The 12,354-nt window shown below is 37.7% G+C and overlaps 1 protein-coding gene across 1 annotated transcript in view; it reads right to left on the bottom strand.

The window, feature by feature from the left end:
* Positions 1 to 1,117: 1,117 nt before the first annotated feature.
* The window catches only part of LOC139944481 (nuclear protein localization protein 4 homolog), a 29,229-nt gene continuing 17,992 nt past the window's right edge, over positions 1,118 to 12,354 (bottom strand). The window contains exons 10-16 of the mRNA XM_071941508.1: positions 8,549 to 8,620; positions 8,138 to 8,264; positions 7,698 to 7,858; positions 6,844 to 6,915; positions 5,629 to 5,847; positions 4,455 to 4,566; positions 1,118 to 3,937 (exon numbers count right to left, since the gene is read on the bottom strand). Of these exons, the coding sequence (XP_071797609.1) occupies positions 3,795 to 3,937; positions 4,455 to 4,566; positions 5,629 to 5,847; positions 6,844 to 6,915; positions 7,698 to 7,858; positions 8,138 to 8,264; positions 8,549 to 8,620 (906 nt within the window). The 3' untranslated portion in view covers positions 1,118 to 3,794. The remainder of the gene's footprint in view (positions 3,938 to 4,454; positions 4,567 to 5,628; positions 5,848 to 6,843; positions 6,916 to 7,697; positions 7,859 to 8,137; positions 8,265 to 8,548; positions 8,621 to 12,354) is intronic.

The raw sequence follows: 12,354 nt of genomic DNA, 5'->3' as shown, positions 1-12,354 counted from the left end.
AAGCATGTACAAAAAATCTTTCCATCATTCAAAGATATAAATTTTGAGAACACTTTGTTTGATTTTGATTTCTCCATGATGTAACATGCACAAAGTCCAACGCCAAGGTCCGTGTTTCCCGTTCTCTTTTTGAGCAGCCGATGCGAGATTGACCCATATTTTTTAAAAGTATGTCTTGTCAGCTCAGCGGAAATCAGTTATTGTTGGTAAATTGCCAATTGTGGGCACTTATGACTTCTTGGTCTTGATACTATAGGTTTTCTCGGTCAAATTCCGCAAATAGTGAGCAGCCAATTTCATTTTCATGCGTTCGAATCAAAGCTGTTTTGCCTCTCCAGCTGTCACTGCGTTTCAAATTCAGAATTCGGCCATTCAATTTCGTTTTGAGTCAAGTCAAATTCGTTTAGCACTCTGTTAAATTAAGCGTATTGTCGTTCTTTTTCGTGACAAACACGCCCCATGAAGCGCCAGCGAATTTGAATGCTGCTTTTAGTTGTTTTCAATTGAATGATTATTTTTGTTAAATCGAGTGACGCAACATTACATTTGACTAATCATTAAACGAAATTGAATGACCCTTTTTAGAAGCATTCGATTTCGCGCGAAATAGAATAGCTTGGTGGTTAAATTGGCTGCCCATTTACCGAAATTGACCGAGAAAACCTATATCAGTACACTATCTAGTGGCACTGATTGGTTAACCTACAAAATAAGTAAATGAAAGACCAAACACCAAGAAATTGTGTGTAGGCCCGGTGCAAAATGTATTGCATAATACAAATAGTGAATGATATGGCGGAAAAACTTTGGCAAGGGTGATTGAAATTTATGGTGAACTTTTTAAGAGGCACCAAGGCCAATACCAGGGGCAACAGGCCTGGAATTACACTCTATTAAATTGATGTATGCTACAAGTTCAACGCTATCACACAGCACACATCTATTGATACAATTGTCGAAGAAAAAAAAAATATGACATAATTTCAGTCCCTGGGAAAACAAAATTCCACCTGCTATCATTTCCCAATTCTAGAAAAATTACAAAAGGAAAAAAACAAAATGAGTATTAAGTAAATGAAACAGCACCACTTTACAGAGATGTTGATGATAATGTTGACTTTATTGTATTCAAAGTACATAGTACCTTACTTGTCCATTGTTAATAATCATAGTTAGTGTTATGCAATTCTAAACACTGTTTAGGGGAACAATTGGGTCCATCAACTTTACTCCATTTACATTGGTTTTACTTTTAGGTCGGTTCAAAGAGTGTGCACAACACTGGTATGGGTGAAAACAACCTTCACAGATTTCACACAACTTAATGTTGTAAATATAATCATGGTAGAAAGTCTCTCTTGAAATGCTTCCTGCCTGAATTGCTTAAGTTTTTGAGAAAATTAGTAAAACAAATTGATCTCCTGAGTCCAAAACTTGATGCTTTGTAAGAGTTTTTATTTCACTACTTGACTCTGATGATTGATTGAGCTGAAATTTCCACAGGTGTGTTATATCATGTCTATATGGGCCACATAAAGTGTGGATACTGGTCTTTGACAAATTACCAATGTTGTACACATGCTTTTTAAAAGTCGTATTTACTGTGATTTCTTACATTTTGTTAGGCTATTGTACACTTTTAGAAATTGAAAATGGATTATTCATGTGGTGCATTCCTTTGTGTTGTTTTACAATCTCTCGATACCCTAAAATATATCTATTTAGAAAGGATTCTGTGGGCCCTTGCCACACCAGGAAACTTTACAGGCAACGTGGAGGCAACCAACTCCCATGCATTTTACCCAACCACTTTGGCAGCACATTGAGTAATATTTAAACAATTTCTTACGATCCCCAAGAAAAAATATATGGACATTCAAATGTGACTGCCTTTTCTTCTTGGAGATTGCCTGGAATTGGTTGCCTGTCTCGTGTGACATGGGCCTTAGGGCCTTGTCACACCAGGAAACTTTACAAGCAACTTGGAGGCAACCTACTACAGTGCATGCTACAGAACCACTTCATTAGCGCATGAATTATTTTTTATTTGTCAATCATTACCGAGAACAATGGATTTTACCTGGTAAGTCTGCTGCTACCAAGGCTCCCAAAAGTCCCCTATTGTGAATGCCTTTTCTTCTTTGCGATTGACTGGAACTGGTTGCCTGCAACTTGCCTTATGTGACTTGACCCCCAGGGCTTTTACAGGCAACTTTGAGGCAACCTGTTACAGTGCGAGCTACAGGAACGCTTTGGTAAGGTGTAAGACACTTTTCAGCCAATAACCTGCGACCCCAAAGATTGAATGGAGTTGGTTGCCAATAAATTGCCTCGTGTGACATCGGTAGAGGAAATGGTCAGCCTCATCATGGAGGATCTTTCCAGATAGGAAATACCAAAACTTTTTTAAAGGGTAACAGGTCTTAAGAAAATCAAAATCTAAATTGTGCGGGACACACTTAAAAGCATGAACTGTAATCTCCCAAAGCCTAACTAATAAATGATTAGATCAATTAAAGAAATAGAAATAAATAACCTATCAATATCAAACATGGAAATTAATTACACTGTATTGTGTAGACACTTTTAAATCTGAAAAAGAATTGAGAATAATAATAATATAAAGGGGTACCTACGAGGGTAGTGGCTGATAGTGAGTTTGGATAAGCATTCTGAGCACCACGGCAGCCCAGGGCTTTATACTCCCAGGGAGCTGAGAAAGATAACATGACCAGGACACTTATGCAAAGCAGATTTAAAGTTAAAGGGAAGGTACACGTTTGGTAATTGTCAAAGACCAGTCTTCTCACTTGGTGTATCCCAACATAACCATAAAATAACAAGCCTGTGAAAATTTGAGCTCTATTGGTCATCAAAGTTGCAAGAAAATGAGGAGAGAAAAAAACCCCTTGTTGGACGAATTTGTGTGCTTTCAGATAGGAATAAAAGACTTCTCGCTAGAAGTCTTTTATTATTTTACTGAGAAATTACCTCTTTCTCAAAATCTATGCTACTTCAGAGGGAGCGGTTTCTCACAATGTTTTATACTATCAACAGCTCTCCAATGCTCGTTACCAAGTCAGATTTTAAGCTAATATTTGTTTTGAGTAATTACCAAACAGGTAGGTACCTTCCCTTTAATGTAAAATGCGCTTTATAAGAAAAAGTTTTAACTCAAGACAGATTATTTTTAAAGAGTGACCTGATACTCTGATTGGTGGAAGGACAATTTCAAAACACAGTACTTTGAGATTGAGATTGGGTGTAGGATCTTGAGAGAATTACCCAAGTCCAGGTAGTTTGTCAGTTTGTCAAGTATATAAGCTAAATCATGTAATAATTTGTCACATTGAAATTGGACAGGACTGTATCCCACTGGCTATACTGTACCTTTAAGGGCACTGGACACATTGTCAAAGACCAGTATTCTCACTTGGTGTATCCAAACATATATGCATAAAATAACAAACCCGTGAAAATTTGGGCTCAATTGGTCATCGAAGTTGCAAGGGAATAATGAAAGAAAAAACACCATTGTTGCACATTTTGTGTGCATTCAGATATTATTTGAGTGAAAAATTACCCCTTTCTCAAAAACTACATTACTTCAGAGGGAGCCGTTTCTCACAATGTTTTATACTATCAACAGCACTCCATTGCTCATTAACAAGTAAGTTTTTATGCTAATAATTATTTCAAGTAATTACCAATAGTGTCCAGTGCCTTTAAGAATAGGTTTAGTATCCAATTTCAATTAGTTCCAGTAAAAAAAAACACACTGGAAAGAAACTGCATCAAGCCTTGGGTCCTTCGCAGATCTCACAGGTTGGTCTTGAGTTGGTGTTGATGTATGTACATCGAGAGCAAGTCCAAGTTCCTTGGGATGCCCCTGCCCCTGAGGAAGCTGATGATGCCGACATTGACGTAGGACTCGGCGCTGGAATAAATAAAACATCAGAAAAGTTGGCATTGGTGAAAGACAGAGAGGCGAAGAGGGTACACAGGCAGACCTGATACTTCACAGAGGCAACAAAGGCGATTGCCTCCATGCCTTGGTGCCCTTGAAATGCTCCAGTAGAAATTTACAATTTCCTCATAGGGTGCCCTTTACCGAGGAGAAATTCTCTTGGTGCCCTTTCAAGTTTGAAGCAGTCAGGCCTGCACAGGTCAAGCGTGGAATGTCATCTTTGAGAGGGCAAGGCCATATTCATTTTGCAAGGGGCACTCCAATTGGAAAATCATTAAGTCTATTGGAAACTTTAGGAGGGGCATCAAGGCCTACATCTGATAAAAATGACCATGGTACCAGTCGTAGCAATTGTACCTGTATGGTAATTTGGCTTGTAAAATAAACCTTTTTTGCTAAGCATTAGTTTTTTCGTGCTAAGCAAGTTTTTGTGCTTACAAGCTTTATAAAACTGAGCCCTGGTGACGTGAATAAGAAGTGAATTTACCTTGGGCAGCCATGAAATGTTCTAACGTTGCCCAATGTTCGCTCTTTGACCACGCCCTCGCTAGCTCTCCATCCTGTGTCCTCAGAGCATCCAATAGTGATCCCATGTGATCCTGAAAAGACGAAACCACACCATAGAGTATTTCAATACTTATTATAGTAAATTCTTATAATAGCTTATTTCACAATAAACCGTCTCAATGCGCTTTACATTAGTGTCCTGGTCATTGGGCCAATAACATTCATTCAATCTTTCTCAGCTCCCTGGGGAGTATACACCCTGATAACCAAAGAGCTCTTAGGGCTTTTTCATACACAATATCAACCTCTACCCTCGCAGTTACCCATTTATACCCCGCAGTAAACAGAAGCAAGTATAGTCAAATATCTTGCTCAAGGTCCAAGTGTCATGACCGGGATTTGAGCCCACACTTCTATGACTTAACAACAAGAACTTGAATTCTATTCTCTTAACCACTAAGCCATGACACTCTACAACAGCTAACACTTTCCAAAAGTAAATATATTTCTGGTAATGAAAATGATGATTGCCTCATAACTAAACTTAATCACTGTAGCTTCTTGCAAGCCTGAGGAAACCTGTTAACAAGGGTACTTGCTATGTGAACCAGATATCCTCAGGCATGGAACTGCAACTTCACCAAAGAAGAGGAAATTACAAAATTCAAATGATTTTGTATAGTATTTTTCAATTTTGAATGGTAAATCTGAGATTAAAAAAAGAGGAAATCAGCTGATACCAGGAAAAGTTGCATGTCTGTATCCTAGGGCTACATGTAACTTGGCTTTTTTCCAACACTACCAATCATAGTAGAGACCTACTGCTTAATGTCCCATCAAAAGGACAAAGCAATTATGGTAAAGTATCTGGCTCAATGAAACAAGTGCCAGACAAGGGGGGGATTTCACAAAGGTAGTCCTAACTTAGGACTAGTCCTAGGTAATGCTAAGAGATAGGACCAGTCCTAAGTTAGGACTAACTCATCCTAACTTAGGACTGGTCCTATCTCTTAGCATTACCTAGGACTAGTCCTAAGTTAGGACTACCTTTGTGAAATCCCCCAAGGACTCAAACCTTTTTTTTGGGGGGGGGGGGTTAAACAAAATTGGTTTTTGAGAAATCCCATCTCTGATCAAAGTCATACTGCACTCACTCTAATTGGCAGCATCTGCATAGCAGCGAGGTACACCATCAAATGGAAATCCAACATGGCCTCCATGAACTGTTCACTGCTGAACTGTTTCATGTACTGGGCCAATGGGCCGAGGTCTTGGACCTCCCCGAGCTCGGAGCGGTTCTCGACGGGGAAGTGTTTGACTGTCGGCGAGTCGTTGAAGGTGTACATTGGATCCTTAGGGAAACCGCTCGTCACCTGGGAGGAAGATGTGCAAAGAGGAAGGCAGGTATGTAGTGGGGAAAAGAAGGGGTGGTTTTAAATCTGATTATTATTATTATTATTTTTATTTTTTATTATTGTATTACCTTCATTGCACAAATACATACAACATAAACCAGTGCAAAACCCCAAACAGGCACACAGGCCCACCAAATGGGAACCCTTGTCCACACATCAAAACCAACACACAATGGACAAGCACAACTACAGGCAAACAACCGAAGAAAACAAAGAAATACTATAAAAAGTAAACAAAATCACAAACAAGATGGAAAAACAACAATTTAAAAATGGCAAAAAATTAATTGCACAATAATTATAAAGTTATCTGTAATCACCACATCTAACAGGTCAATTGTCGATTTGAACCCCTCAGAATCCCCCAATACGCCATTTTGAGATATGGTGAACACAGTATTATCACACTGTAAGGTTTGGGTAAATTAACCCACACCCCAAAGTGTACTTATACAGAGGCCATCATATCTCAAAAGGGCTAATGGTCTTAAAGGCAGTGGACACTATTGGTAAATACTCTACATACATACTATCATAAACCCTTTCTTGTTTACTAGTATTGGGGAGAGGTTGATAGTATAAAACATTGTGAGAAACAGCTCCCTCTGAAGTGACGTAGTTTTTGAGAAAGAACTAATTTTCCACAAATTTTATTTCAAGACCTCAGATTTAGAATTTGAGATCACGAAATCAAGCATATGAAAGCCCACAACTTTGTGTGACCATGGTGCGACCAGTGTTTTTTTTCTTTCATAAATATCTTGCAATTGCGAGGACCGACTGAGCTCAAATTTTCACAGGTTTGTTATTTTATGCATATGTTGAGATACACCAACTGTGAAGACTAGTCTTTGGCAATTACCAACAGTGACCAGTGTCTTGAATACAGCTTTATGTCACAATCACCTTGTTATCAATATAAAAATTTAAAAAAACTGTTGCAACATTACTTACATCAACCAGCAGAAATTCAACAGGCAGGGGTCTTGCTAAGGATTTTGAGCTGTTTCCATAACTGTCCTTTTCCTGTAAAAAATTACAAAACATCCCAAGCATGAAGAATGATAAACAGTCGAAGAAGTACAGTAGAAATATAGTTTGGTTTTTAGTTGAGCACAAACAAATTCTGCTTACCAGATTAAGGTTAACATTCAAAATACCATGTCAAGGGCATGATCTGTGACTGGTAACATGCCCATTTTTGCTTCGCAGCAAAATTCTTCAGCAATATTTTCGGCTTGGATTGGACGCTTCTGCCCAAAAAGTGCATACAAATTATGCTTACCAGATTAAGGTAACCATGCAAAATAACATATAAAAGTATAATCCGAGCTTAGCAGCAAAATTTGTAAGCAATTTTTTCTGCTTCAGCAGCTCTATAAAATTGGTCCAAGCTAACCCACAGGCTAGCCTCTATTAAAGGAAGTTACAGAATTGGTAAGAAACAATCGTGAAAATCACAGATTTACATAAAACTTACACGGTCTAATAATGATGATAGTAGATAACATCCCTTGAAATATTTATGACTGATACGTCATATTTGGTGAAAAATAAATATTCTAATTTCACATTTGGAGTTTATCGCTCAGTGAGCGTTTTATTCAATATTTTTTCTTCCATCCATGTCATACAAAATGTCTAATCGGTTTTTCACTATTTACTTGTGACCCAGATGGATGATCGATCTCAAACTTCTACAGGTTTGTCAGTTTATGTATGGTGGATTACTAGAGTGATTACACTGCCAGCAACTGTTTTGTTAGCAAAACCAATTCTGTAATGTTCCTTTATTGACAAATACTAACCGTGTAGAAGACATCAGGGACATATTGCTCGCTAGTAGATTCTCGTACGTAGCCCAACTCAGGGGCATCTCTGGTAGGCACTAAGCAGTCATCTTGCACCAGGGCCATACACTGGTTGGATACTTGGTACGCCTCGGTGTGGATTTGATTTGTGGAATCACCTGACGTGGGAAATAGAGACTCAAAAATCAAATCCTGCTCTGGTACCATTTACTTTTTCAACATTTATGAGGGCCATACAGCTCCACGGCTTTGGCTCCAGATTCGGCTCAGGTTACGTAACTTGGCGGTTGTTTGGACAATTGCGCTTGCTTTGTGTACGCGCTCAGGGCTTCGGATGAGAGGATGGAGCCTGAAGCCGAATCCAAAGCCGCAGCCATTGTTTTTCGAAAAGGGCCATTGAGCCAGACAGTCGGAGAGAGAAGACGAATAGAACTAACCTGTTACAATACAAGTGACAAACTTGGAGCCGAACGTGCCCTCAGTGGCTAGTTTACATGGGTTAGGATGCTGATTCTGAAGCTCCCCTGCCATGATGCACTCTTCCGCACTCAAGAAATGAGCATCCTGTAATTTTCAAGATAAAAATAATTAGTAATTGGTAAAGCAGGCCTGTACACTCGTTTTTGAAAGGACAAGTGCACCAAGGCATTTCCCCTTAGTAAAAGACACTTTATGAGGATATTCTAAATTTCTACTGTAGTTTTTCAAGGGCACCAAGGCAATGACCAGGGGCCGAGGAGGCAATCACCCTCATTGCCTTCGTGTGGATCATTATATGCTACTTTTTTTTATTAAAATAAAACTATAGTCTAGATATCACACAATTTGATTGATTTCCAAATACTAACCATGTTCCTGACATGCTTGACTGTTCCTTTGGTGAGATCCTCTGCAACTAAATCTGTGAAAATCCATCCAACCTAAAAAAGAAGAGGACAGATTTATGTTAACAACACAATTGGAACATTGAACAAAAGTTACCAACATCACTAAATTGAGTATTGTTTGAAGCTATGCATGGTGTGGAGAAATAAGAAGAAACTATAAATAGCTAGTAAACTTGCGGTTACAACCATGTGTAAGTCAGGGTGAGTGTTGGCTCTGAAAAGAGGCGGTTGGGTTCGACGTTTCAAACAGTATACTCTGCTCATCTTCCTGAAGACGAGCAGAGTATACTGTTTCAAACGTCGATACCCAACCGGCTCTTTTCAGAGCCAACACTCACCCTAAGAGATTTACACATGGTTGTACCCGCAAGTTTACTAGCTATTTATAGTTTCTTCTTAACACTGAATTGACTTAACAATTACTTAAATAGTACACAAAATTGATAATAATTCACTTTGTGATAGAGTGTAGGGTTTGGTCCTTCACTCTGCCTCGCAAGCAAATGAAGGTCTGTTGCAAGAATAATTGTCAAAATATCCAACAACATTTATTTCCAAGCAAACCTTTAGATTAAAGGCAGTGGACACTATTGGTAATTAATAAAAATAATTATTATCAAAAAACCTTTCTTGATTACGAGTAATCGGGAGTTGTTGATCATATAAAACATTGTGAGAAATGGCTCCCTCTGAAGTAAAGTAGTTTTCCAGAAAGAAGTAATTTTTCACAAATTTGATTTAGAAACCTCAGATTTAGAATTTGAGGTCTCAAAATCAAGCATCTGAAAGCACACAACTTTGTGTGACAAGGGTGTTTTTTTCCACCAAAGTTATCTCGCAACTTCAACGACCAATTGATTTCAAAGTTTGTTATTTTATGCATTGATACAGCAAGTGAGAAGTCTGGTCTTTGACAATTACCAATAGTGTCCAGTGTCTTTAAGACAAATTACAAGGGCAGTCTCGATAAAGCATAAATCCTAATGAACCACACATGATTACTTTACTTTTAGTTGGATGATGTGCAAATTGAAAACTAAATACAGAAATATAGTTACCCTTCCGAAAAACCACTGATTCTATAATGTGAACCTGTAAACTCATTTGTTATTTGTTACAAACACAGTGCTACATCTCCAACATAGGAAGTATTGGTACAAGAGTTCAATCGTCATACAATTTTCCAAAAAAAAAACTCTGCCCGCTGACCAATCAGCCATCCGACCCCACTTGACCCCTTTTTTTTTCTGGGAATAACAAAGCAACAACAACCCCTTTGGCACTTCAGATCCCTGGATTATTTACAACATCCCCAATGCAAGGTTTGTTGTTGATATCTCAAAAACCTTGACCTTTTAGTTAAAAGCCATTCCAGTTTCAAATCGGACCTGAGAGATTTGCAGTTTTATGCCTTGCCCTTACAAAAAAAAACCAATCGTCCATGGCAACATGTACACACAGTTACCCTATCAATGCAACAGTGAAATAAGTAGTTGCAAGGCCAAATAATTTCCCAGTTTATATTATGTATTAAAAATTGTATCTGTTACGTGTATATCATTCCTAACATTCCCGTTTCAAATTGGACCTGCGAGATTTGTCAAGTGTGCAGCTTGATCAAAACCTTGCCACTACATGTCACAAAAAAAAAAAAACCATCATGGGCAACATGTACACACATTGAATCAATGTCACAGTAGAGTGTATTTGCAAGGTCAAATAATTTCCCAGTTCAGAATATTTATTGTTAACTACAAAGTTTGTATTGTGTTCCAATGTGCTAACCTGATCAAAGCATATCTTGGAAAATGAAATATTTTGTAATATGTACATTTTTACTGAAACAAAAGGAGGTGTATGGACTAAATAATGGTATTTTAACTTGTTTATAATGCACTTGTTGACCATTTTAATTTAATTTTCAAAAAGTGTACACTTCTGAATTTTTTCGTAATTATCAATTAAAAAATCAGGCCCCAACCTAAAGGTTTTGAAAAACTAAAAACACTTCTGCCATTAAGAGCGCGCGTTAAAGGACAATGCCGCTGACGTCATTTGTGGGAGTTTGCTTTTTTATACCGCCTCGCTGCAACAAAGCGGCTTTACAAATTGGAGCTCTCAACTATGAGGCTTTGAGAGTGATTACGTAACAGAGCTTTTCGCAAACCTCTCAGAAAAGCACTGGATAAGGGTATTCAAAATGATTGGTTTTTTACACAATTAAAATTTATTCATATAATAATCATATGACTCGATTTCCTTATTCGTTGAAAACATTTTAAATGAAATTCAGCAAAGTTCACGACTTGACATTTGACATTTTCGTTCAAGCAGGTCTTAACGTGCCAGGCTTTAGCCAGTTGCAACAAAAGTCATACAAAAAAGAACTGGCAAAACAAAAGGGAAGAACATATTTGCTTAAAAGACAGGAGTAAGTGCAAAGGTATTAAAAAAACCAACAACTTAATCAGCTGTTGTTGCATAAACAAACAATGAACCAATGTCAAGGATCAAAGGTCAACAATTAGTAATGCACTCAAGGACCAGATAATCTGTTAAAATAGGTCATAAAAAACCAACAGTTAACAAAACAATAACATCCATAATCGAGGAGGGAACAAAACCTATAAAGATCAAAATCCCCAACAAAATGGTGGGGAAAAGTCTCTAAATGAAATCCAGAGTAAGAAAAAAATAGAGTAAAAATAAAGAAAAAGAAACAGCCAAAAAAAACCAAAAAACATCTTGAGGTGTTATGGTCATTACAGAAGGTCAACAGTGATGATCAAGAGAGCAGCCACTAATATATGGGTCAGAGAAAAAGTACCCCCTCGCTCTACAGGGACATTTTCCAGGGTGTAGAAACCTTCAGGCAAATACCACCATTGTATGGAAATTATCAGCTGTTTTTCCCCTGTTTTTTTTTTCCCTAGCTTAAACTTGACTCATTGTTACTTTGTTTTGTGAATTTAATGTATTGTTCATCATTGTCAGAATCACAGTTTCCTAGAAGCTAGTGAAGCAGTGAACTGGATTTGTTTGGGTTGATTTGGCTCAACAACTATTGTCAACAATAACAGAGAAAGCGGGTTGCGTAAATTGTGCTTAAAGGGTTTGGGTATTTTTTTGTACGACACAAAAGACAGAAGTACACAATTGACATTAAACTCACAGGGTATTAAGATAATGATGGTAGAAAGCTTCTCTTACAATAACATTTGCGGAGGTGCTGTTGTTTTTAAGAAATTAGTAACATGATTTCACAAAAGTAGTTTTCGTCTAAGAGACTCTCCTGAAAATTGCCATATGATTTTCACTTTTTTTTCTCAAATTGCAGCTGAACTTTTACAGGAATTTTATATTATCTTTATTCAGTGAGTAAGGATTCGTGTCATGGCCAAAAACTTGATCTACAATGGTATCAACCCCTTTAAAGGCAGTGGACACTATTTTGGTGACTCAAAATAATTGTAAAGCATACTTTAATTGTAAAGCATACTTTGTAACGAGCAATGGAGAGCTGTTGATAGTGTAAAACATTGTGAGAAACAGCTCCCTCTGAAGTAATGTAGTTGTCAAGAAAGATTTAGAGACCTCAGAATTAGATTTTGAGGTCCCGAAATCAAGCATCTGAAAGCACACAACTTTGTGTGACAAGGTTGTTTTTTCTTCCATTATTATCTCACAACTTTGACAATCAATTAAGGTCAAATTTTCACAGGTTGGTTTTTTTATGCGTATGTGGAGATACACCAAGTGAGAAGACT

The sequence above is a fragment of the Asterias amurensis genome, chromosome 11 (genome assembly GCF_032118995.1).
Source record: "Asterias amurensis chromosome 11, ASM3211899v1".
Lineage (NCBI taxonomy): Eukaryota > Metazoa > Echinodermata > Asteroidea > Forcipulatida > Asteriidae > Asterias > Asterias amurensis.
This window is presented reverse-complemented; position numbering and strand designations above follow the sequence as displayed.